The sequence below is a fragment of the Protobothrops mucrosquamatus genome, unplaced genomic scaffold, assembly GCF_001527695.2.
Source record: "Protobothrops mucrosquamatus isolate PMUCROS unplaced genomic scaffold, P.Mucros_1.0 scaffold277, whole genome shotgun sequence".
Classification (NCBI taxonomy): domain Eukaryota; kingdom Metazoa; phylum Chordata; class Lepidosauria; order Squamata; family Viperidae; genus Protobothrops; species Protobothrops mucrosquamatus.
The window spans coordinates 311,840-334,255 of record NW_015386621.1 but is presented as its reverse complement, the minus strand read 5'-3'; the positions used below and the strand labels follow the sequence as shown (position 1 = coordinate 334,255).

At 39.4% G+C, this 22,416-nt stretch overlaps 1 protein-coding gene across 1 annotated transcript; it reads left to right on the top strand.

The window, feature by feature from the left end:
• The first annotated feature begins 51 nt into the window (after window positions 1–51).
• TMEM123 (transmembrane protein 123) lies at window positions 52–20,033 on the top strand. Its single transcript, XM_015814712.1, has 5 exons — window positions 52–385; window positions 9,018–9,095; window positions 15,066–15,305; window positions 17,154–17,298; window positions 19,983–20,033. Exons 1-5 carry the CDS (start codon window positions 325–327, stop codon window positions 20,005–20,007), a joined length of 549 nt encoding a protein of 182 aa, XP_015670198.1. The 5' UTR covers window positions 52–324; the 3' UTR covers window positions 20,008–20,033.
• Window positions 20,034–22,416: the final 2,383 nt, after the last annotated feature.

The window sequence follows — 22,416 nt, the reverse complement described above, 5'->3', positions numbered from 1 at the left end:
TGCGGGGGGGGGCGGAGTCTCCCCTGCGAAGGGGGCAAGGGAAACCCCTCTAGCCTAGCCAGGGGGCTTCTAACCCACAGAGCCGAAGGCGATTGCCCTGGACCCCCTGCCCAAATGGGGACCTGTCGTCCCGCCTCCTTTGCCTGCGTCACGTGGGAAGCTCGCCCCGGGGTCCTAACCGGAGCAGCCGCGCCTTCTTGCGCGCCGAGGGGGAAGTGGCGCGCGGAGGAGTAAACAGGGTAGTTCTTTGCTGGCGCTAACAGCTGGAGGGCATCGAGGCTCCGGATTCCAGCTGTTGGGAGGAACTTTCCCGCCGAGGCCACCATGAACCTGTTGCTGCCGTTGCTGGTGCTCCTTGGCCCCTTCTGCCTTTCTGCCGTTTCGGGTAGGTGATCCCGGGAAATGCCCCCTCCCTGGGAAGCGACAAGAGGTTCTCCCCCCCCCCAAACACTTTCTCTCTTTGAATTCCCTCTCCTTCCGCGTTTCCCCAACTCGTGGCTCTCCGAGGACGGCGTCTTCCCATGTTTCCCCCCCTCTGCCAGATTTTGGGGAGACAGAGGGGGGATCCGAGGCGACTCTCCCAGTTGCGGACCGTCGGATTCAAAGGGACTCTTGGAGTTGCCCTTTCTGGAGGAGGGGAGACCCGTGTGGCTCGCGGTCCCTTCGCTCCTCCGCAGACGTGCCAAAAACCCAGTTTCAACTCCCGAGTCAAACATGCCTGCGCTGGAAAAGGGGCCAGCAATTCTTCTGGGCGCAGGCATGTGCTGGTGGAAGGTGCTGGATCCGGTCTGGGGTGATCCGAAGTGAACTATGGAAGCTCAGTAGGCGACTTGAGGCCATCTACTCTTTCTCAGCCCAACCTTCTATCAGGGTTTTGTTGCGAGGTTAACAGAGAGCCCTTCCCCCTGTATATAGCTTTGAACTCCTGGTTAAAAAATGAGATCTAAATAAAATAAATACTATAGAACCATGGATAGGTAGGGCAGGCTATGGACAGAGGATTCCTTTTTTCTTAAGGGAAGGCAGAACCCATCAGATTGTCTATCCCTCGTTTAAACCCATCTTTTTTCAAACTTTCTGTTTATTGACTGATTTTAAAATAATAACGGGGGAAAAGAAACAAAATGCAACTTTATCGTTAAGTGTTTTTCAAACTTGGCAACTTGAAGATGTGAGGACTTCAGCTCCCACAATTCCCCAGTCAGCATGCTCAAGTTGCTGGCAGTTGATGTCTCCACCATCTTCAAGTAGCCAAGTTTGAAAAATACTGGTTCAAAACATCCTGAAGTTTGCAAAAATTATAACTTTTTGGAGGGGGAGGGGGAAAGGCCAACTGATGGAGCAATCCAGGGATTACATGAACATTGACCTAGGAACGCTGGTGGCTGGAAAGGCAGGTGGGAATGGGGGATGGAACTGGAGGGAGGGAGATACGGTTGATTGATTGGAACAGGAAAAAATGTACCTACCACATTGTAAAGTTTTCTTTCAAGCCCCATTTATCAAAAGAGACTGTTCCATTTTCTCTAGAGGCTCACTTTTGTACAGATAACTAATTTTGTTCTGGAACTCTCATTGTCTCTTGTAAATGCTCATAGTTCTGCAACGTTGTACTCTTTATTATTATTTTCCAATGCTAGGGTAGTTGCATTGTTCATTTGTTAACAGAGTTATATATCATAATTACTGCAGCATAATCTGAAAGGTGTTAGAACACTGCAATATTGTGTTTTGCCTTTTCTAAGATTGCACTGACTGTGGTGGAGAGCAATCTTCCTAAAATCAAAACAAACTATGAACAGAGCTTGCCATATTGAGTCAAAACACAGACAAAGAAGCAAGCCTCATCAATTGCTAGACAACTTGCTTCTTCCAAGTAAGGCTATAAATCTACGCCATACCCAAATTTGAACAAACTTTTTTGAGCTGTGGAAAGCATATCCTGCAAACATGCAGGAAGCTGTATGTGACAGTAAGAAGTAAATGTTGCATATATACAAATATATTCACATATATCCTGTTCTCTCTGTTAGTGTATTTTCTCCAAATGGACATTAGGCAATAAAAGGGGGAAGGATGAAGGAAGGAAGGAAGGAAGGAAGGAAAGAGAAAGAAAGAAAGAAAGAAAGAAAGAAAGAAAGAAAGAAAGAAAGAAAGAAAGAAAGAAAGGGGGGAAAAAAGTCCTAGAGGGCAGCAAAGGATCAGAATCTGGGGTCCCAAACATGGCAACTTTAAGACTTAGGCTGCAGAATTCTGGGAGTTGAAGTCCACAAGTCTTAAAGCTGTTAAGTTTGGAGACCTCTGGTCAAGCTGATGGTAATGATGGGTTGACAGTTTGGGAGGAGCAGGCGGGAAGCAATTCTTGTTTTGTGTGTTGGGCAGAAATATTGGGCAAGCAGCCTTGGTTAACTTGATGAGTTTGCCAAAAATGTGTGGAAGGAAACTACTGTTATTTGGAAGGTCTGAATCAGAGAGATGGGACAGTGGCTTAGGGTCTTTACTGCTCTTGTGTACAGGTGCCAGCCCACTCTTTAGAGGACCACAAATGGACTGCAAATCAAAGGTATTTGGCTGAAGACTCCAAGTGAAAAAGCAGGTCATTCTAAGAAATTTCTGGAGTTGCTCAACAATGAAATGGGTGGCATATACATTTAATAAATAAATAAACTAGATATCCATTGGCTGAATCCGGTCCCAGAATAATTTGACCAATACTTAAAAGAATTGTTATGAACACATCCTTAAAAAAGCATTCACAACATGCAAGGCAATGGGGAAAGTCACGTATGCAGATTGCTTCCAAGAAGGCTCTTGTTTTGAAGATTAAAGAAAATGTAATTTTAAAAAGTAAGGTTGGGCTTGAGTGCAATAAAGTTCATAGTTTCTCAGAAGTAAATCCTACTGAGCTCAGGCTGGCTTAGGAGATGGTTTTGTACAATATATCATATGCACATTGATCATTCTAGTGCAGTGTTTCTCAACCTTAGCAACTTTTAAGATGTTTGGACTTCAACTCCCAGAATTCCCCAGCCAGCCTAGCTGGAAGGGATCTTGGGGTTTTTCTAGTCCAACCCTCTGCTCAAGCAGCAGACCCTATACAATTTGATACAAGTGGCTCTTCTTAAAAACCTCCAGTGACCTCCAGTTGCACCCACAACTTCTGGAGGCAAGCTGTTCCACTGGTTAATTGTTCTCAAAGTTGGGAAGTTTCTCCTTAATTCCAAATTGCTTCTCTCCTTGATTAGTTTCATTGGTTTTAACTGTATATTAGTTTAATATACAGTTCTTGAAGACAGCAGTTGCTTATGCATTGGGACTAGCATCTTGAATAGGATGACACAAAATAAACATGAAATCAAGCCAGTATTTCTTCAAGAGAAAGGGGGCAAACATCAACCTCCCTTTTTGCTATCCGGCAAGGAAGCTTATGTCTTATTCTTGCAATTTGATATTTGAATTATATTGCTACCATTGACACAAACTGTATAAATGTTGTTGTTTTTTCCATACAGACTGTCTGATTGGCTAAGACTAATGGAAACTATCTCACAGCTGGCAACAAAATGGGCAGATTGCCATCTGCTTTAGGAAAATATTGTAAGATGCAAACACACAATCTTTTGTGGTCCAAGGGCTGCATCTCTTCTTTGAGTGTCATGCTGAAGATCACATGTCAAACACTGAGTGGAAACATTAGGCAATTAAGATTTTTCTCTTCTGTCATCTTAAATATTGAAATTTGATAGCTAATGGCAGATATTAGAAGGATTGCTGTGTAGAAGAATCAAAACAGCTGCATTTTTATTGCTTTTCTGCTGTCTCACTTCTATCTCCAGTTGGGCAATGTGTCTGCATGATTATTATTTCCAATTGCATAATCGGGCTTGCTAAAATTTACGATAGTCCGAAGTCATAACGATTTGCGGACCTCATTTTGAATAGTGTCTGAACTAAGAAATAATAGAGACCCATCAAGAGCGCCTTGGAATATTCAAAAACTGTTAGAGAAACAATTAAGGCAGAAGCATTTTTTAAGTTCTGGGAAAAGCGATGGTATCAGGCGTCAAGCAGGCTCCACCCTGACTCAATTGGAATATAAGAAACAAGGAAGTTTAAACACAAGCAGACTTTTAAGTTTCTGTTCCTATAGCCTATTTCAGTTTAACTGAGATACAGTCTTCCTGTGGAGTGGGTTTCTTGATCCGATGTAGCTCATAGACCTGAAAGAAATGTCTGTGAATAATTTCTAGTTCAAAAAGCAGCAGAAATCATGGTTTAAAAACTGGACAGAAGATTGTATTTGGTCTGGTAAATTAAGGTTCATCAGGTTGATTATTGATTAAGAGCTGTGGTGGCACAGTGGTTAGAATGCAGTACTGCAGGCTACTTCTGTTGACTGCCAGCAGTTCAGCAGTTCGATTCTCACCGGCTCAAGGTTGACTCAGCCTTCCATCCTTCCAAGGTTGGTAAAATGAGGACTCAGATTGTTGAGAGTAATATGCTGACTCTGTAAAGTGCTTAGAGAAGACTGTAAAGCACTGTGAAGCGGTATATAAGTCTAAGTGCTATTGCTATCTGAACCACAAATCTCTTTGATAGATTTCTAAAATTTCATTTGTGATCTGCAGACTTTGTTGGAAAGGATTTTAAAAAACAGCCTAAGCTCTCTGCCTCTAACAGTTCTGCCTCAGCTTTTAGAATATGCATGTGTGAGCGAAGCCTATCAGCCATGGGAAAAATGTAGAGACTCATTGTGACAAGAGAGGCTTGTCTGCTAGCATTAAAATAAACATTAATCACAACATTTGAACCACTGTGCTTTCTGTAGCTGAAGATTTGTGCAACCTATATACTATCCTGCTAACTGGGGAATTCTGGGAAATGAAGTCCAGACACCTTAAAGTTGCCAAGATTGAAAAATACTGAACTAAAGAATATAACAAATATAAAAAAGATAATATACAAAAAGAAAGGGGTACATTCTAAAGTAACAAATACACCAGCCTTGTCCAAGATAGGTCTCATAACTGTTGCTAGTTCAAGTAGTCCTCAATTTATGAGTCGCTTAGCAACCGCTTAGTTACTGCAAGTTACTTTCAGTTTTTAACAAAACTATCGTGAGCAATGGGTTTGCTTAACAACCATGGCGTTCATTTAATGATCACTGCAAAACAGGTAGTAAAATTGGATTAGTCACAACATACGACCGTAATGGGCGGGTTCCATTACGATCATATGTTGAGGACCGTCTGTAAGCAGTCACAAAACTCTGACAGAAACTTTGTCATTAGCTAAGTTGGATTTGGCCTGCTCTCCACACTTCTATAACTTTTTATCCATTGTTTCCAGTGTTCGTTAGTTTTTTTTTTTAAATTGGGTTCTTAAATTCCTCATTCTACACAAACTAAGGAGTTTTTTTTTCCATCTTGCCTTCTATACTCATATATCTTAGCTTAATTCTGAAACATTATTCCAGAAAGTTAGCAACCTATTAATGTCTCACTGCTTTAGGCTACATAGAAATTAAACTTAATTTCTAACCACCCTTTTTTAGGCGTCTCTGATAATATAAAAAATATCAAAAAAAATCTCCCTCCACCCTTTCTCTCTTTGGTTTCTTTCCTATTTTTACACAGGAATCTCTAACAATTGAAAAAAGGTGGGTAGTTGCTGACTGTATATGTTCTAAAGTAAAATGAGGATTTTCCCCTTGTGGAAATTCTGACTTCAGAATACTCCTGAGAAATTGATAGATGGTGGTGGAAGTTAGGCAGATAATAGTTCATCATATCATCATCCTAATAACATGACACAGACTACAAAAATCTTAATGGAAAGGAGTTGTTGTGAAAAATGAATTCTACCATTGTTTATAAGCTACCACAAGCTCCAACTGTTATGACACTAGATTCTAGCAGACAAATTCCATCATTCAGTGTTACAGAAGACTTAATACATCCCAGTTCCTATGTTGATAAAAATAATATTTGTAGCTCTGTTGAACAGTGGGGTCCTTGGTGCTCTCTGAGTTTAGTTGTTTTCCTGCAGAGGTTTCATTACCAAACTAGGTAACATCATCAGTTACATGGCTTAAATGTAATTGCTTAATTAAACTGAATTGAGATAAGCTGCCTGGATTTTGCACAGCCTGAAATAATTGTCATTTATGCTACTTTCTTACCTCTAGGAGAGATGGTTGACTCTTTCAAATATATACCATATGTAGCATTCAGCGGAGTGCAAAATATTTTAGGACAACCTGCATTTTTTTTCATTTGAGAGAATTCTTTACATCCTTCTTACATTTATGTATTTATTAGATTTTTTTCACTGCAATCATACTTCTCTGTGCAGCATAAAATGATAAAACATTCACAATAGGTACAATATTATTACGTCATGAATATAATAATAAAATCAATAAAAATTCAACCCAAGGATATGAAATGTACAATGTTACTACGATATTATCTAACTCAGGGGTGTCAAGCCCGATCGTGTCGCAGGCTGTATTGTGACATATCGGGATGGTTTTTTTACCTTGTGGAGTGAGGGGGTGGGTGTAGCCTGCGCTGGGCGCATCTGGCCCATGGGCCTTGTGTTTGACATGCCTGATCTAACTAGTTTAAAAAACAGATTATTTCCACTCTATTTTGTTACCTGTTGAGCAATTGCTCAACAGGTTTAGGTCAAGACTAATTTCCGGGGGGGCATGGCAGAAGAGCATTTCTGACTTCTGATTTCAGTGACAGCAGCATGTTTCTGGGGTGGCTGACCATTTGATGCTGGGAGTGGTGGATTTTTATACCTTCTTGGACTTTGGTGTTTGGAGTTGTTCCTGTGGCATGAATTTTGACCTGAGCCTGAGTGTGCCCTTTTTGTATGCTGATGGTGGTGGGTTAATCCTATGTCCTACAGGTCATGTCCTCTTCCCTGTGGCTGATAGCTATGTCCTGTGTTGGATTTTTTGGGGTGAAGGGTTGTTGGTTCTAATCCTATCACTCTGTTGGTTAGCTATCAAATCTTGCTCCACGGGATTTCAAAAGATCCTGTCTTGAATGGATTTCTGCAGGTAGTATTTGCTCATGAATGGGGCTTGAGTCTTTCTCAATGCACGATTATCAAATCTGCATTTCTACAGACCTGGCCTCTTGAGTTTCTGGCTGGGGGAGAGGGAAAGATAGTTCTGCCTTTTAAGATTTTCTTTCTCCATTATTCCTTTGGAAAATATATTCTGCCTTTTTAATATTTCCCCAAAATATTTCTTTCTCTGGGGTGGGCTGACTTCCCACAGAAGTAATTGTTATCATTACATTTGTACCATAGGATCAATTCTAGTTGAAGGCATCAGTCCTATTTTTTAGATTAAAAACAGTATTTTGATTTGTACCCTAAAACCTATTGGTAACCAATACAGGCCTCATAGGTGAAATATGTTAATGGCATTTCATGTCAGTTAGCACGTGGGCCATTGCAATTTGCATGAACTTCAGTTTCCTGTTGATACTCAAAGTGAAGTCCTTGGTGTTCTCTGAGCTTGGTTGTTATCTGGCCGACATTTCATTACCCAAATAGATAACATCAACAATGCTAGAAGGAAGTAAAGTTTACTCTCTGTTTATGTACAAGTGGCTTGCCCTGTCAGTGTTGGTGGGAGTCTAATTTTCTTCTTGATAGTTCCTTGATTAGGCTGTTTAATGTTTGATTGTCTGCATTGGTAGTTCCTTGATTAGGGTATTGTTTAATGGTTGATTGTTGGTCTGGTATTAATCCTGATGTTAATCTCTGTTTATCGGGATGTTGATTACAACAGATATTACAGATACTTTGGTCTTTTTGTTTCCATTTTAGTTAGTAATTGTTTCTTTGAGTGGTATGTAGATGTCACTTATCTCTATGTGCCTGTTGATGGCTGATATGTGTGAGTTCCACACTTCCAGGAATTCTTTAGCGTTGAGAGTAGTGTTGGATTTAGCTTGGTCTAGATGCTCAGTTTCTCAAGTACTCCTAATTGGATAATGAAATGTCTGCAAGTTATCCCTAGTTGGGTAATGAAACATTTGCAAGAAAGCAACCAAGCACAGAGAGCACCAAGGACTCCACAATTCAATCCTGAGCTACAAATATTCTCTTGTATTGATCTTTAAAGGCCATGCAGAGCTCACTGTAGTTGTCTAGGCAAGTAGTGCTGAGAGTTACTTCTGCAAGATCCTCTTGCTTCAGGCAAGTCTATCATTAGTGCACCAGCAAAGGCCTTCCTGACTATGGTTTTCACCTGCCCATCTAATGGTAGTAGTGAGTCCTAGAAGACCTGAAAGTTACAGACCTGCTCCCTCAAAAGTTGATAGGAAACCTTAGTGAACAAACAGGTACAGTATAAGTGATACCTTGCTCAGTAGTAGTAATTGTGAGATGGATCTCAGAGTCCTAGTGGACAATCACTTAAATATGAGCCAGCAGTGTGATGCAGCTGCCAAAAAAGCCAACACAGTGCTAGGCTGCATTAACAGAGGGATAGAATCAAGATCTCAGGAAGTGTTAATACCACTTTATAACGCCCTGGTAAGACCACACTTGGAATACTGCATCCAGTTTTGATCACCATGATGTAAAAAGATGTTGAGACTCTAGAAAGAGTACAGAGAAGACCAACAAAGATGATTAGGGGATTGGAGGCTAAAACATAAAGAACAGTTGCTGGAATTGGGTATGTCTAGTTTAATGAAGAGAAGGACGAGGGGTGACATGATAGTGTTCCAATATCTCAGGGGTTGCCACAAAGAAGAGGGAGTCAAGCTATTCTCCAAAGCACCTGAAGGCAGGACAAGAAGCAATGGATGGAAACTAATCAAGGAGAGAAGCAACCTAGAACTAAGGAGAAATTTTCTGACAGTTAGAACAATTAATCAGCAGAACAACCTGCCTCCAGAAGTTGTGAATGCTCCAACACTGAAGTATTTAAGAAGAGACTGGAAACATGGCACAAATTACTTTGATATGTATCTGTTTTATTTCAGGGTCCGTACAGAAAACTGTCAACAGTACCTCTGCTGCCCATTTAAACTCATCAACAATAAGTAATTCTTCAACAACAGGTAAACTTCCTTCTTACACTGCTTTGTTCTGCAAACCCTCTTCAAAACAAATTTAAATTCTTCTTTTCCCACTTTTTTTCCCCCAAATCCAATATGGTATGAATAATTACACCTGGAAAAGAGTGCCACCATTCAGGGTGATTTCATTTTTCTTCTTTAGAACAGGTCATGTAACAGAATGTTATGTTCTCTGGCTTTTTTTTTTCAGTTGAAAGATTGAGATTCAAAGTCTATGGGCAAAGGGCCTCTCAACCACCACACTGGCTTTCAAGAGCTAAAAAAAGGGAAGTCTGTCGCTGATTACTGTTCTTTCAGAATGGAGAATAATTCCTGGAAAAAAAGTAATGGAAATTGAATATGACTTTCTAGAACAGCATTTCTCAACCTCAGAGACTTTAAGATGTGTAGATTTCAACTCTCAGAACTGCCCCAGTTAGTGGGGGAAGCTGAGCGTTGGAAGTCCACATATTTTAAACACAACGAGGTTGAGAAACTGTTCTAGGTAATGCTACAGCTTTAGGGAAGAAGTTACAAAATCCTAATGCTACCAGTAACCCTGTAATCATGCTTGAGTATTGTATACTTGGTAGGATCTGCATATGAGGCATAGAACTGGAGGTATAGGTTGCTTTTGCCATCTGCCTGGCTGGAAGTTTGCTTACAAGCTATCAGAGAGAGAGAAAGAGACAAAAGCTTGAACCTGTGAGTTAATAGAGGCACTTTCTGATCTTTCAAGTCTTTTCTGGCTTTATTTCCTGGAGCAAAATGATGGCATCTGAGAGAGAAAAAGGGTGGTGTTCTTGTTTTCTGTAGGCTTAATTAGACTCATCTGTCAAATAACAAGCATGTTCCTCCAAACAACTATTTATAGAAGCCGTGATAGCATCCGAACTATCTTAAGGGCAGCATAATAAGCATACACATCTTCCCTGTATCGGTAATCCTTGACTTACAACCACTCGTTTAATGACCGTTCAAAGTTACAACAGCCGTGGAAAAAGTGATTTATGACTGTTTTTCCCACCGACCGTTTCAGCATCTGCATGATCACCTGATCAAAATTTGGATGCTTGGCAACTGATTCATATTTATGACGGTCGCAGTGTCCCCGGGGTCAGGCGATCACCTTTTGTGGACTTCTGACAAGCAAAGTCAATGGGGAAGCCAGATTCACTTAACAACCAGGTTACTAACTTAACAACTGTGGCAAGAAAAGTTGTAAAATGGAGCAAACCTCACTTAACAACTGTCTTGTTTAACAAATAAATTTGGGGTTCAATTTTTCTCATTAATCAAAGGTTACCTATACTACCTTTTCTCTCTCCACAACCAGAATTCCTCTTCTATGCTCCCTCACTTTGTTCCTCTTCCCTTTGGTGTCTCCTTTGCTGGTTCCAGACTGGAGATCCTCTAGATCAGTGGTTCTCAACCTGTGATCTGTGGACCTCTGAGTAGCCGTGATGTCATCCCAGAGGATCCGTAAAGCCTTGAAAAAATATTATAATTTAAATGTTGAGTTATGTCTTGGGGTCTGTGGCCCTGGTCCATGGCCACAAAAGGTATTTAAAGGAGATCCGTGGTGAAGAAAAGATTGAGAACCACTATTCTAGATTATGAACTTCCACAGTCCTCTTTCTGGCATAGATACTGCTGAGAATTCTGAGGGTTTGTGAAAAGTGGCTTTCAACCTTTGTGCCACTTTTTTTTCTCCCAGCCTATTACTAACAAAATCTGCAAAGCTATTTATTGAATCCCAACTTCAGGCATGATGAAGTACTAAATACTGTGTAAGTCTAAAGCAGGGGTCTTCAAACATGGCTGAGGAATTCTGGGAGTTGAGTCCACAAGTCATAAAAGGGCGAAGTTTGAAGACCCCTGGTCTAAAGCCATGACTGATGTGATTACTGATGATGAAGAAGATTGAAACAACTAGGATACAAGTGTGATGAGGTTGGTCACAGTTATTGGGTAGTGTCAAGAATATATCTTGGAAAAAATAGCATGAAACCAAAGAAAAGAATAATTGAAGTGAAACTAGAATGACTGCAGGAAAAGAAAGCCTTATATTAATCTCCCTATTAGAAAATTAGTGGATGTAAAACAGTGGAAGATGCTTCAAACCGAATGAAAAGAATTATATTACAGAGGATCACAGAAGAACATAATTTCTATGCTTCTGAGGATTCCGAGCATTGTAGGTTAGACATTTCTGGAGGTCCACATGTTCTGTACCCTGAATTCCAATTTTTTTTATACATCACAGTGAAGATGAAGGAAATAGGACTTTATTATAGCTTCCTGCCTTTTGCCTGCGCAAACTCAGAATTAGAGCAAGAGAATGTTATGTGTGCTTGGATTAATAGTTAAGGAACTACTAGACTAAGAATAGAGACTATGATTTTAATCCTACCTTAGGCATGAAAGTCACCTGGATGATTTTGGCACACTCACAATCCTAGAAAGGCCCAATGGCAAACTGAAAACTGCATGGTCTTGTCCATAGAGTCACCAGGAGTCAGGATGGACTTGAAGGAAAATTCAAAAATGGAGGTTGCATTTGGCAGAGATTGGCCTTATACACCAACGTTTGGTATCTCAATTCTTTTGTAGCTTATGCTGAATTCAAATCAGGAAATAAGACTGATGAGCTGTGGGATCCATGGTGCTCTCAGAACTTGCTTATTTCTTGCAGAGGTTTTATTATCTAACTAAGTAACATAATCAGAACATATTTCTGCCTCTGGCTCTTTTTCTATACATGCATTGGTTGCAATTCATGAAATATATTTAGGCTTATTTGGTTTTTGGTTAAGTGGTGGGTGTCATTAACCATCAGAATATTTTCCTTCTGTTTCCATCCTGCCTAAAAATTGCCCTTCAATCTCTGTTTCTGTCATGCTTCATGATAGAATCTATGTGTTATGGGGGAGGGGAGAGGAGAGGACAATCTCCAATTTCAAAATAAAACAAGTGGAAAGATAAATGTTAAAGCTTCTCCAAATCACTTTCAGTCACCCTAATGAAAAATAGGACCTTGTATTTATAATGAAAGTGGTGAAAATGTTAAATTTAGTTAGTTCTATAATGCAGTAGGCAAAAGAACAAGATGATTATCTCATTTTTAAAAATCACATGCTATAAATGGAAAAAAAGGGGGGTGGCATGCCTTGTTTATCAACATTTCAAGAAGTGATCTACACAATTATTGTATCTGTTCCTATATTTCATACATGCTTCACAAAAGGATCGTGTCATGAGGTAAGTATTTCACCAAGCAAATGCCTTGATCCTTTTGCCCATAATTAATATTGTCTTTAAATGATATTTGGGGCAGGGGGACAATAGCTCTCCAAATGACAAGAAAAACAGACGAGTTAGGCTTGTTTCAGGAACTTTCAGTTTAAACTTTGAAACCACAGCGGATTTCTTTGCAAGGTGCTAACGATAACCATTCTCCACAACTTCCGTTTATAAAGGCGGCTGTAAAAATCCCCAGAGCATTTCTACAACTGAGCTATGTGTTTTGACGCCCTCTTTTCCCTGATTCAAATAACAATTCTGACCTAAGCACTGTTATTGTTTTTCAAATTTCAAATTAAAATATAACTCGTGAAAGAAAATGGTAGTTGGATACTTCATGCATAAAAGGTGTTTAGGAAAAGAGACTCTGAAAAGATTATTTGCATGAAGAAAATTTATCATTTATTTCCTATCATTTCAGGTTACATATCGGCTGTTTTGTGAATAGGCAACTGTCCCATGACAGCTGTGATGTAGATGTACATGCAAAATGCTTTCAAGTTCTGAAGAGTGTCTACTCTTGAATTGTTTGGGGGAAGGGGGAGGGAGATTTTATTTAATGATAATTTAAATTTAAATTTCTTTGGGTAAGGAAAGTTTGACACTGAAGTCGTTACTTAAAAGAGGGATGGATTTGCCCTTCTTGGAGACTCTGTTTATCTCCAACCCTGTGATTATAATTAAACATGGCGGAGATGAAAAGCTGAGCCTAAGTTGGGACATTTTTTTCCAATGTGTTGAGTTTCTTCAGAGAGCATTCTGCTTCCTTTTGAAAACACTCCTCTGGATTTGCAAGCCACAATGATGCAGATGGTTTTATCCCTTCTCTTCTATAACAGCTATAAACCCAAACACAAACTGCAATGTCCTGGTGACTGCACATAAATATTTGCATTCCTCCTTTCCTTGGTTTTCTGGATGGCTCACAGACGCTTCTGCGGAAGATGTTACAAATATCTCACAGCTTATTCTATGCCTGTCTCATTACGGGATAAGAGCTATTTATTTTAAATTCTGACATACATATGCTGCCTTTCCTGTCTAAGAAGCTTTATTCCCTCCTACCACATTTTATTCTCACAAGATCTGTAGTCTTGAGTGGAAGCAACTGGCTCAGCATCATGTAATGAGCTTTGTAATTTTATGGGAATTTGAACCTAGGTGTGATAGCCAGTTTGGTGTAGTGGTTAAAAGCATCAAGCTAAAAACCGGAAAACTCTTGAGTTTTTAACAAGTTCTTAACTGAACAACTGCAAAGATTCACCCAACAACGGTGGGAGGAAAATCCATAAAATGTGGCAAAACACATTTAACTGTCTCGCTTAGCAACAAAAATTTAGGACTCAATTCTCAATGTAAGTTGAGGATTAGCTGTATTGCCTAAGGAGGTTTAAAATTTCCAGGAATTTCCCAATACATAAATCAATAAATAAATCAGCATAGAAATCATTATAGATAGAAAAAATGTAAATCAATACACCGGTGTATAAATGGCGTGAAATACCCGACACAGGTTTCCATTCAGGATGTCGAGGTAGGTCATATTTCTTTTCTGTTCTCCAAAATACGTGATTCAGGAATGGTGTATCTTTGGTGTATCACGCCCACGTGAATGCTATCAGTCCCCTCAATGGTGAAAATGTAACTGCAGGAAAAATTAAATAGGAAGGAACTTAAATATTTCACATCTCCACAGCATGCTTGGCTTGCCAAGATGAAAACAAAGAATGGAATGTAGTTTTCACAAGTTGTGGAAGAAAGGGTATTTTCTCATGATTGGTAAGCTACGAACTGACCTGATGATTTGTATCAGAAAGAATGTGGCTATTGATTGCTAGGGAAGTAAAAGTATAGAATAAACCAGCCACATCAAGGAATGAGTAGCATCTAATCTTGGTAGCAAACTAATTTGTTGTTGTGTAAAGTAAGGTGTATTTAAGCTATTTTATCCCTATTAGTGCTGTTGCTATTTAATTCAAGTTGTATTTTACAGAGTTTTTCCCCCTTCTGTTCAGACATGTCCAATTAGAGACTGCCTGGACAAGTCTATGTGGTTTTCTTGGCAAGTTTTTTCAGAAGTAGTTTGCCATTGCCTCTTTCCTAGACTGAGAGAAAGTGACTGGCTCAAGGTCATCCACCTGGTTTTGTGCCCAAGGTGGGACTAGAATTCCCAATCTCCTGGTTTCTAGCCTGGTGTCTCAACCCACTACATCAAATTAGTCCCAAAGGTGCTTTTCCAGCAGGCAACTGTACTTTCTTGTTCCCTCCTGGAAAAGCACCTTTGGGACAACCATACCTGGATGACTGAGAATCTCCATAGACATATACCAAATTAGCTCTCATTTTCTGGTTTATGGAAGTTCAAAACATACCATTCTAAGGAGAGAGAGAATATTGTATATTTCTTTGGAACTTTAAAAATCTGTCCATTCAGGGGGTGGTCCATTACTTCTCCTGAATACTGTATACCATTCCCTGTTCCAACATTTTTACTTCTGGCCAAATCTAGGAACACCTGCAAAATGGCTGAATTAGCAGCTTCCTATGATGTTTCTATTCCAAAAATGATAAGAATCACTTATCTTTGTTATTATAGCTTTTAATATATTAATAAATCTATCCTGTAACACAAGCATTATTTACAAACCTTACATGTTTTTTCTAAACCAGCAAAGACCATGACTGTTACCAATGCCACCCAAAAATCAGTGAAAACCACGGCTCATCCTGACGTGACTTCTAAGATCACAACAATCACCAACAAGACTACCCCTGCTGCACAACCTACCATAGCCGCTCAAACAGTTAAACCTATAGTACCTGCCAGTACAAAGCATTCACCAACTGAATCTGGGACACACAAGACCATTGCAGTTCCTGTAACGAAGCCATCGCCCGCTTTGGTGACAAGTATGTACTGACATTTCACTTCCTAGTTGATAGTTATCTAGATAGAATTTGAACCTCACACCATTCAATTCATCATAATTGTCTTTGTTTTTAAAGAAACTTTGTCAGAATTATAGAAATAAGGCACATCTCTTCTAGGTAACTCTAAAAAAAATAGAATATTATGGACAATTTATTACATTCACAAGTATTTGGTTTATTTCTGACCTATGACCTTAATACCAATTCAAGAGAAGCTATGTAGTGAGCAACCAAAATGCTATAACTTTTCCAATCAGACGTATTTCAGAAGTGTCGGGATGATAAGTCCCAGAATTCTAAGCCAGCATCCAGTGGAGGGCAGTCCAGTTGCTTGCTAAGAATAAAACTTATTAATGTTCTTTAACAATTACAGTTGTGAAATACAGCAAGGACTATAGAAGTTTTCCTAAGAAAGGTCTTCACCTAAACATCAGAAAGGAACCAACTTATCTGGTCCCTCCCAAAAGCAGATTCTACAAAGGACACCATTAATAAAAAAGAAGCCCCTTCCTAGTAGCTCTTGAATGCAAGTTGGTTTACATGTTCATGCAACAGGGTTAAGCAATGTGGTATTTTTCATATGCCTTGGAGTATGTCAGCCACTGACCTTTGCCTTTGGCTATGCTGTCATGGCTTAATGGCAGTTGAAGTCCAAAACCACTGCAAGATGCAGAATTCCTTATTCCTATGTCAGGCATATGGGGTGAGAAAGCTGTCCAATATATGTCCAGAAGGGAGCAACATAGATGGAGTGAAGCCCGGAGATCAAATTTCTTTGAGGGAACATTTAAGGTGGACATGTGTAGAATGGAGAGCACAAGATTAAGAGGTAGTGTGATATCCTTTCTCCAAATATTTAAAGCCAGCCAGCTCCAATTACAAGAAAGGAATTGACATATTATAGGAATTATCCTCCAAAACATAAGTTAACATTAATGTAATATTTCTGAGTGATGTGCAGGACAGGGTGAACAAAAGAGCAAGATAGGCAAGACCAAGCAAGCATTTCTGTTTTCCTGAGTTTGTAGGTGGCCGATTCTTACTGAACTATACTATTCTAGAGCATTCATACAGTTGTTATTCCCATTTCAGAATCATTAAAAACAATGACTCTCAAGTGTTTAGCGGTGGTGTGAAGGTCCTCCACCGCTGAAAAGAGGTTCTCAATTGCCTACTCCTGCTCTAAAAGTCAGCCAAGAAAAATCCAACTTGGTCTGAGCTATAGTAAAGAATAGGCTCTTGAGATAGGTTCCTACAACCAAACAGAATCCATTTTATTTGCATGTTAAAGCGGGGGACACCAAACTTGGCAACTTTAAGACTTGTGGACTTCAGCTCCCAGAATTCCTTAGCCAACCACGTTGGCTGGGTAAGTCAAGTCCACAAGTCTTAAAATTGCCAAGTTTGGAGAGCCCTGTGTTAAAGGATAAAGATAAGTCAGATAAAGAGTCTTTTGAGTTCATCTGCTTCTTCCATAGATACAGTTTTCTTGATAACATTTCAGAAGCATTTGTCAGCGGTTTCTTCCAGGAAGTTGGTTGGGGTTTTTTTTCTTTTTCAGCTTCCTACTCTCTTCTACAGAATGTATCCTGGTAAACTCCTGATCAAGTAACTAACCATAGCCAACCTACTTAGTTTCTCAAGATCAGCCAACATCAATTAAACATGTCCTTAAAAAGAAATATGGTAAAACATAATAAGAATTAAAAGAACAAGAACCTGCAGGGAAGAGCTGTACAATATACACTCTTAGAAAAAATGAAAAATTAATACTTCAGCAAAAGTATATGAACATTTTTGTCTTTTTTTTCTTTTAAACCATTACAGAAGTTTCAGCAGTTGAAGGCAACTCACCGGGCTTCAGTGCCGGCAGCTTCATTGGTGGCATTGTGTTGACTCTTGGACTTCTCGCCTTTGGCTATATTGGATGCAGAATCTATCACACAAAAAGAGGTGTTCAGTATCGAACCATGTACGTTGGATTGAATATTTTTGATCTTTCTCTAAGTAATACTGGACAGGGTTTGAGGAAAAATGTAATCTGCTCGAGCACTAGGGAATGTGACAGGATACAAAGTTGGCAGGGTTGACACCCATGTTTCTAATTCAGTAATGAAACTAATGGTAGGATGATGGAAGCTGTAACTTCGGACATGTTAGACCAGGGGTGTCAAACTACCGACCCGCGGGCCGGTTTCATCATACCAGAGTCGCGCCCACCCCATTGCCGACAATGGCAAAAAAAACTCCGATACGTCGCGCGATGTCACGTGACGTAGCGAGTTTGACATGTCTGTGTTAGACCAACAAAGTAGATCAGACCAAGAAACCAAAGCCCTTCACAAACCCAGGCTGTCAGCATCATTTAGCCATAAAACCCACTGATTGAATCGCTTGAAGTCAGCAGATAAATAATACCAAAGGCTGAGCCAAAGCAAATCTTCAACTAAATTGATCAGTGATCTCACCTGGTTGAAGACGTTTATTATTCTTTTGCATATTCTGCCGTTCTCTTCCAGGTATACGTCTCCAACATTTTAATGTAAACTCAGGCACAATATTACACCCTGCTGCTAACGGTGTGGAATCTTGATTTTCCCTCCAATAATAATAGACTCAATGAATCCTAAGATTGGGCTCATAATCCTAATGAAATAGCAATATTTAAGGATGGGATGTTAGTAATTTGTCTGGTTGCTTTCATCTTAACACTTTATGTTTTTATTCCTCTGATAGGCAAGACTAGCACCTTCTTGCACAAGAGGAAATGTCATAGTACTAAACCCTTTGTAACCTTTCCTAACAATGAGAGTTCTTTTGTTTACTCTGTGATTACTTCCTTTCATTGGCTCAACATGGGTAGAGGCCAGGAGGTCTGCAACATCCCGTCTTTTTTGAACTATTTCAGCCCTTGGTTGGACCCTACCTTTTCTGTTACCGCAGAAAGCAAGGCCCTTTTGCCTCCTGCTGTTGTTCACAAAAGCATGGGGCCATATACTTGAGCACGTAACTGATCCTAAGATAGAATAACTTTTCTTCATCCTTTGAAGGAAGCTGCAGCCTTTCATTTTGTGCTTCCTTGCTCCCCCTGTCCAATTCCAGAATTTTGCTCACCAAGCTTGGTTGGTTTATTTTTAAGCATACAGTAACAAAGGAAGCAATTTCTTTCCTTCCAGTAAGATCAGACACTATTTTTGCTTTGTGGCTGTGGTTGTGGTTGTCCAGCCAAGAAGCACAACCAAAATCTTTATTGTAAGATTAACAAAATCTTGCAAGACTGAAAATAACTCCTCACCTCCTTTCCTTTTATTTTCCAGAAAGCTAGGGAGGATTCCTTCTGAAATGCTTCCCATCCACACGGACATCCCTTCTATAGGCTGAGATAACCTTTACATACCAGTTGTCCACTCTGTGGCTCTTCTTCCTGTTTCCCAAAGCCATTACCACATGCCATCAGACGTAGTTGTAGATTCCTATTCATGGGAGGAATGTTCTACCAAATGCAGGACAACTTTACAATTCAATTATTTTTAACTTCAGGAGATTCTCTTTTCGGTTACAGTATGAATTTTACCAAGCTGTATTGGTAAATAAATCACAAGATGCTTGTTCCTTGCCCAGATATCCTTCTTCTCCACCTTCGTTGTTTTTAACTATTGAATTAATTTCCCCCATTTCTTCTTCTGTTTGTATGTTTAATTGCATTCCATGGGAATGAATAGACAAAGGGTACACACATAACAGGGAGAATATATTATAGGTAGCTCTCATTTAGTGAGCACAATTGGAACTCGAATCTTGGCTGTTGAGGCGATCATTAAGTGAAACCATGGCTGCTTCAGAACTTCCTTCAGCTTTTCTTTGTTTTAAAGGACTGCAAAATTCATAAATGCGAGGATTGGTTGCAAAGTTACTTTTTCATCCCCTTTCGTCATCAGTTTGCTCTAGTGATTAAGACCCTAGGCTAGGAAGTGGGAGATTGTGAGTTCAAGTCCTGTCTTAGCCATGAAAGCCAGCAGAGAATTTTGGGTCAGTCTCTCACTTCACAGGTGGTTGTTATGGTGAAAATAGGAGGAGGGAGGTGTGTTGGATATATTCACTGCCTTGAGTAAAGGTGGGATATAAACAAACATAACTGTGAAGTTGCTAAGCAATGCAGTTACTAACAGAGAACTATTTGTGTTCTTTCACATCACCAAGTTCACTCACTGTATTTCATGTTTGTGCTCAAGTTTAATAACGAGCATTGTTAAATAAAATTACTTGCACAGCCTAGTGCTTAATATTCAGTCCCACTGATCATGTTTTGGGGATCGCCAAATAATTTAAATCATCATCAAATTTATTATGAGGAATTACAGTGGCTCTGTTCACATGATATGATCAGTCTCTTCTCCAGGCACTATATCATGCTGTCTATATGATTCATATGAAGATTCAACAGTGCTCTTGTTAATTTATATACAATCACAATAACCTTAAACACTGTCTTGATCAGCAGAACCCAGCTTATTTGTGAAGATCTAAATTTTTTTTCCCCAGCACAAAAGATGGTCCAGAAAGTTTTGCATATTTGTTAATCTCGTTTAATAATTCTGTGAATTCAGCTCCCATTGATGTGTATAATATAGTTCCCTTTCTTTCTTTTTTCTCTAGTGATGAACATGATGCCATTATTTAAAGTCTGTGATGAAAAGACAAAAGTCAAACATCCACACATTTTACTCCTGCTTTTAGGAACACTTTCTCTCTGGGAAAATATTATCTGATCTGATATTGACTGTTTTGTCTCTTTTGGCATACATTAATCTGCAAATTTGGAGAACTCCATAAGGACTTTGCATACTTCAGAGTATCTTCAATGAAGCATTTCAAGGAATTGAATTTAGCACCTGCTTTTTATCACTCTCTTTTGAAAACCATTAAAGTAAGCATTGTTGCTTCTTAGCTCTTTTCTACAGAAGATTGGAGATGACAAGTCCACAACAGAATACAATTTCAAGTATTGGATCCTGAACTTTTTTGTTTTGCTCTCCAGTCTTTTCATTCAGGAACACAAATCAGACATGGCTGGACAAATAAGAGCAAGAAGTCACAAAAACAATATTTCCGGATCAGTTGTGTAAGATTTGTGGGATATCATTGGAATATTATTTCATTAACAATCTGGGGAAGCTCAAATATTGTACAGATAGTTCTCGACTTACAACAATCCATTCAGTAACCGTTCAAAATTACAACGGCACTGAAAATAGTGACTTAAGATCGTTTTTCACACTTACGACTATTGCACCATCCCAATGATCATGTCTGATCAAAATTCAGACGTTTGGCAACTGACTCATATTTATGACAGTTGCAGTGTCCTGAAATCATGTGATCACCTTTTGTAACCTGACAAGCAAAGTCAATGGGGAAGCCAGATTCACTTAACAACTGTGTTGACTATCTTAACAACTGCAATGATTCACTTAACAACCGTGACAAGAAAGGTTGAAAAATGGGGCAAAAAAATCACTTAACAGATGTCTCACTTAGCAACAGAAAATTTGGGCTGAATTATGGTTGTAAGTCAAGGTCTACTTCTGTTTGCTACGTTGAATCTATTTTACGCTGTGTTGGTTTTTTTTTACTTTGTGGTTGCAAAAAAACAAGTACAACAGATAAGAGTGCAAAGATGAATTTGAAGCTTTTGAGGTGGAGGGCTTTCGTTGTGTTTTATGCATTTTAAAACGAGAGATGAATAGGACTGTCTTGAAGAAGATCCATATAAAATGGACATCTTCGTATGTTTTTCCTGGAAAGGGAGGCCAATGTTCTTCCAATTGGAAGGGATTCTGAAATCATCCAGTTGGGTTCCATCTAGTGTGATCCGTTCTGTTGGAGGTTACCATATCAAAAATTCACCAGGTCATATGAGTTAGCTCTTAGACAAGAGGCTATGTGACTTATCTGTTAAATTGAGATAATTGTGTAATTATTCATTGCCTGTGTTTATACTTTCATAGAGAAACTGATTTAAGAAATAAAAATCCAGAACATTTACACCAGTAGTTATTGAATAACTTAAGACAATTGCGCTATCTAGTATTCATCAATGATAACTAATTATTCCATACTGTCCAACATCTGGAGTGTATTTCTGAAATGAAACAAATTTGACATTGATTAGGCATGGGGCGCTTAAAGGATAAATGTGCTCTGTACGATACCCCATTTGGTTGATCAGATTCTCAAAGAAGTTCTCAAGAGCTTCTCTCAAGGAATCCAACATTCAGAGGACAACTATCAAAGCTACTCTCCAACCGTCTTGGAGATGAGACATTTTTTCTTTCTTCAGAAGGAATAAAAACAGCCTCTGTTGCTGCCAGTGGAAAGTATTATTAACACAAGTTGTTGCATGGAAAAGATTTGAATAGGAATTTCTGTAAAGGGGGAGAGCCTAATTCTTTCCAATGTTGTGAACCCTCAGTACAACATTTTGCTTTACATCTTTCATTAATAACTAGATATTTACTAATTACAGAGTTGCTAACGGAAGTAAAGTAGTAGAGCTACTAATGGAAACTAAAGGGATAACTCGTCTGGAACGGTTGCTGGAACTGGGTATGTCTAGTTTAATGAAGAGGACGGGGGGGGGGGGACAGGGATAGCAGTGTTCCAATATCTCAGGGGCTGCCACAAAGAAGAGGGAGTCAAGCTATTCTCCAAAGCGCCTGAAGGCAGGACAAGAAGCAACGGGTGGAAACTAATCAAGGAGAGAAGCAGCCTAGAACTAAGGAGAAACTTCCTGACAGTTAGAACAATTAACCAGTGGAACAACCTGCCTCCAACACTGGAAGTTTTTAAGAAGAGACTGGACAGCCATTTGTCTGAAATGGTACAGGGTTTCCTGCCTGAGCAGGGGGTTGGACTAAAGGTCCCTTCCAACTTTATTATTATTATTACCACAGAACTACATTTTGATCACACATCGTTCTTTCTATTCATCAAGTCAAGTTTTAAGGTAGCTTCTACCATGGTTGTTTAAATGGAGTGTAATAAAAGTACTGTAGACGTTGTAATCTTTTATTTGATCTTTGCAGAGATT

What these genes read in the sequence shown, in the direction of transcription:
- TMEM123 (XM_015814712.1), top strand. Translation starts at nt 325, where the DNA reads ATGAACCTGTTGCTGCCGTTGCTGGTGCTCCTTGGCCCCTTCTGCCTT. An exon ending in CTGCCTTTCTGCCGTTTCGG is followed by an intron (nt 386 to 9,017) that starts GTAGGTGATCCC and finishes GTTTTATTTCAG; the next exon opens with GGTCCGTACAGAAAACTGTC. An exon ending in ATCGCCCGCTTTGGTGACAA is followed by an intron (nt 15,306 to 17,153) that starts GTATGTACTGAC and finishes AAACCATTACAG; the next exon opens with AAGTTTCAGCAGTTGAAGGC.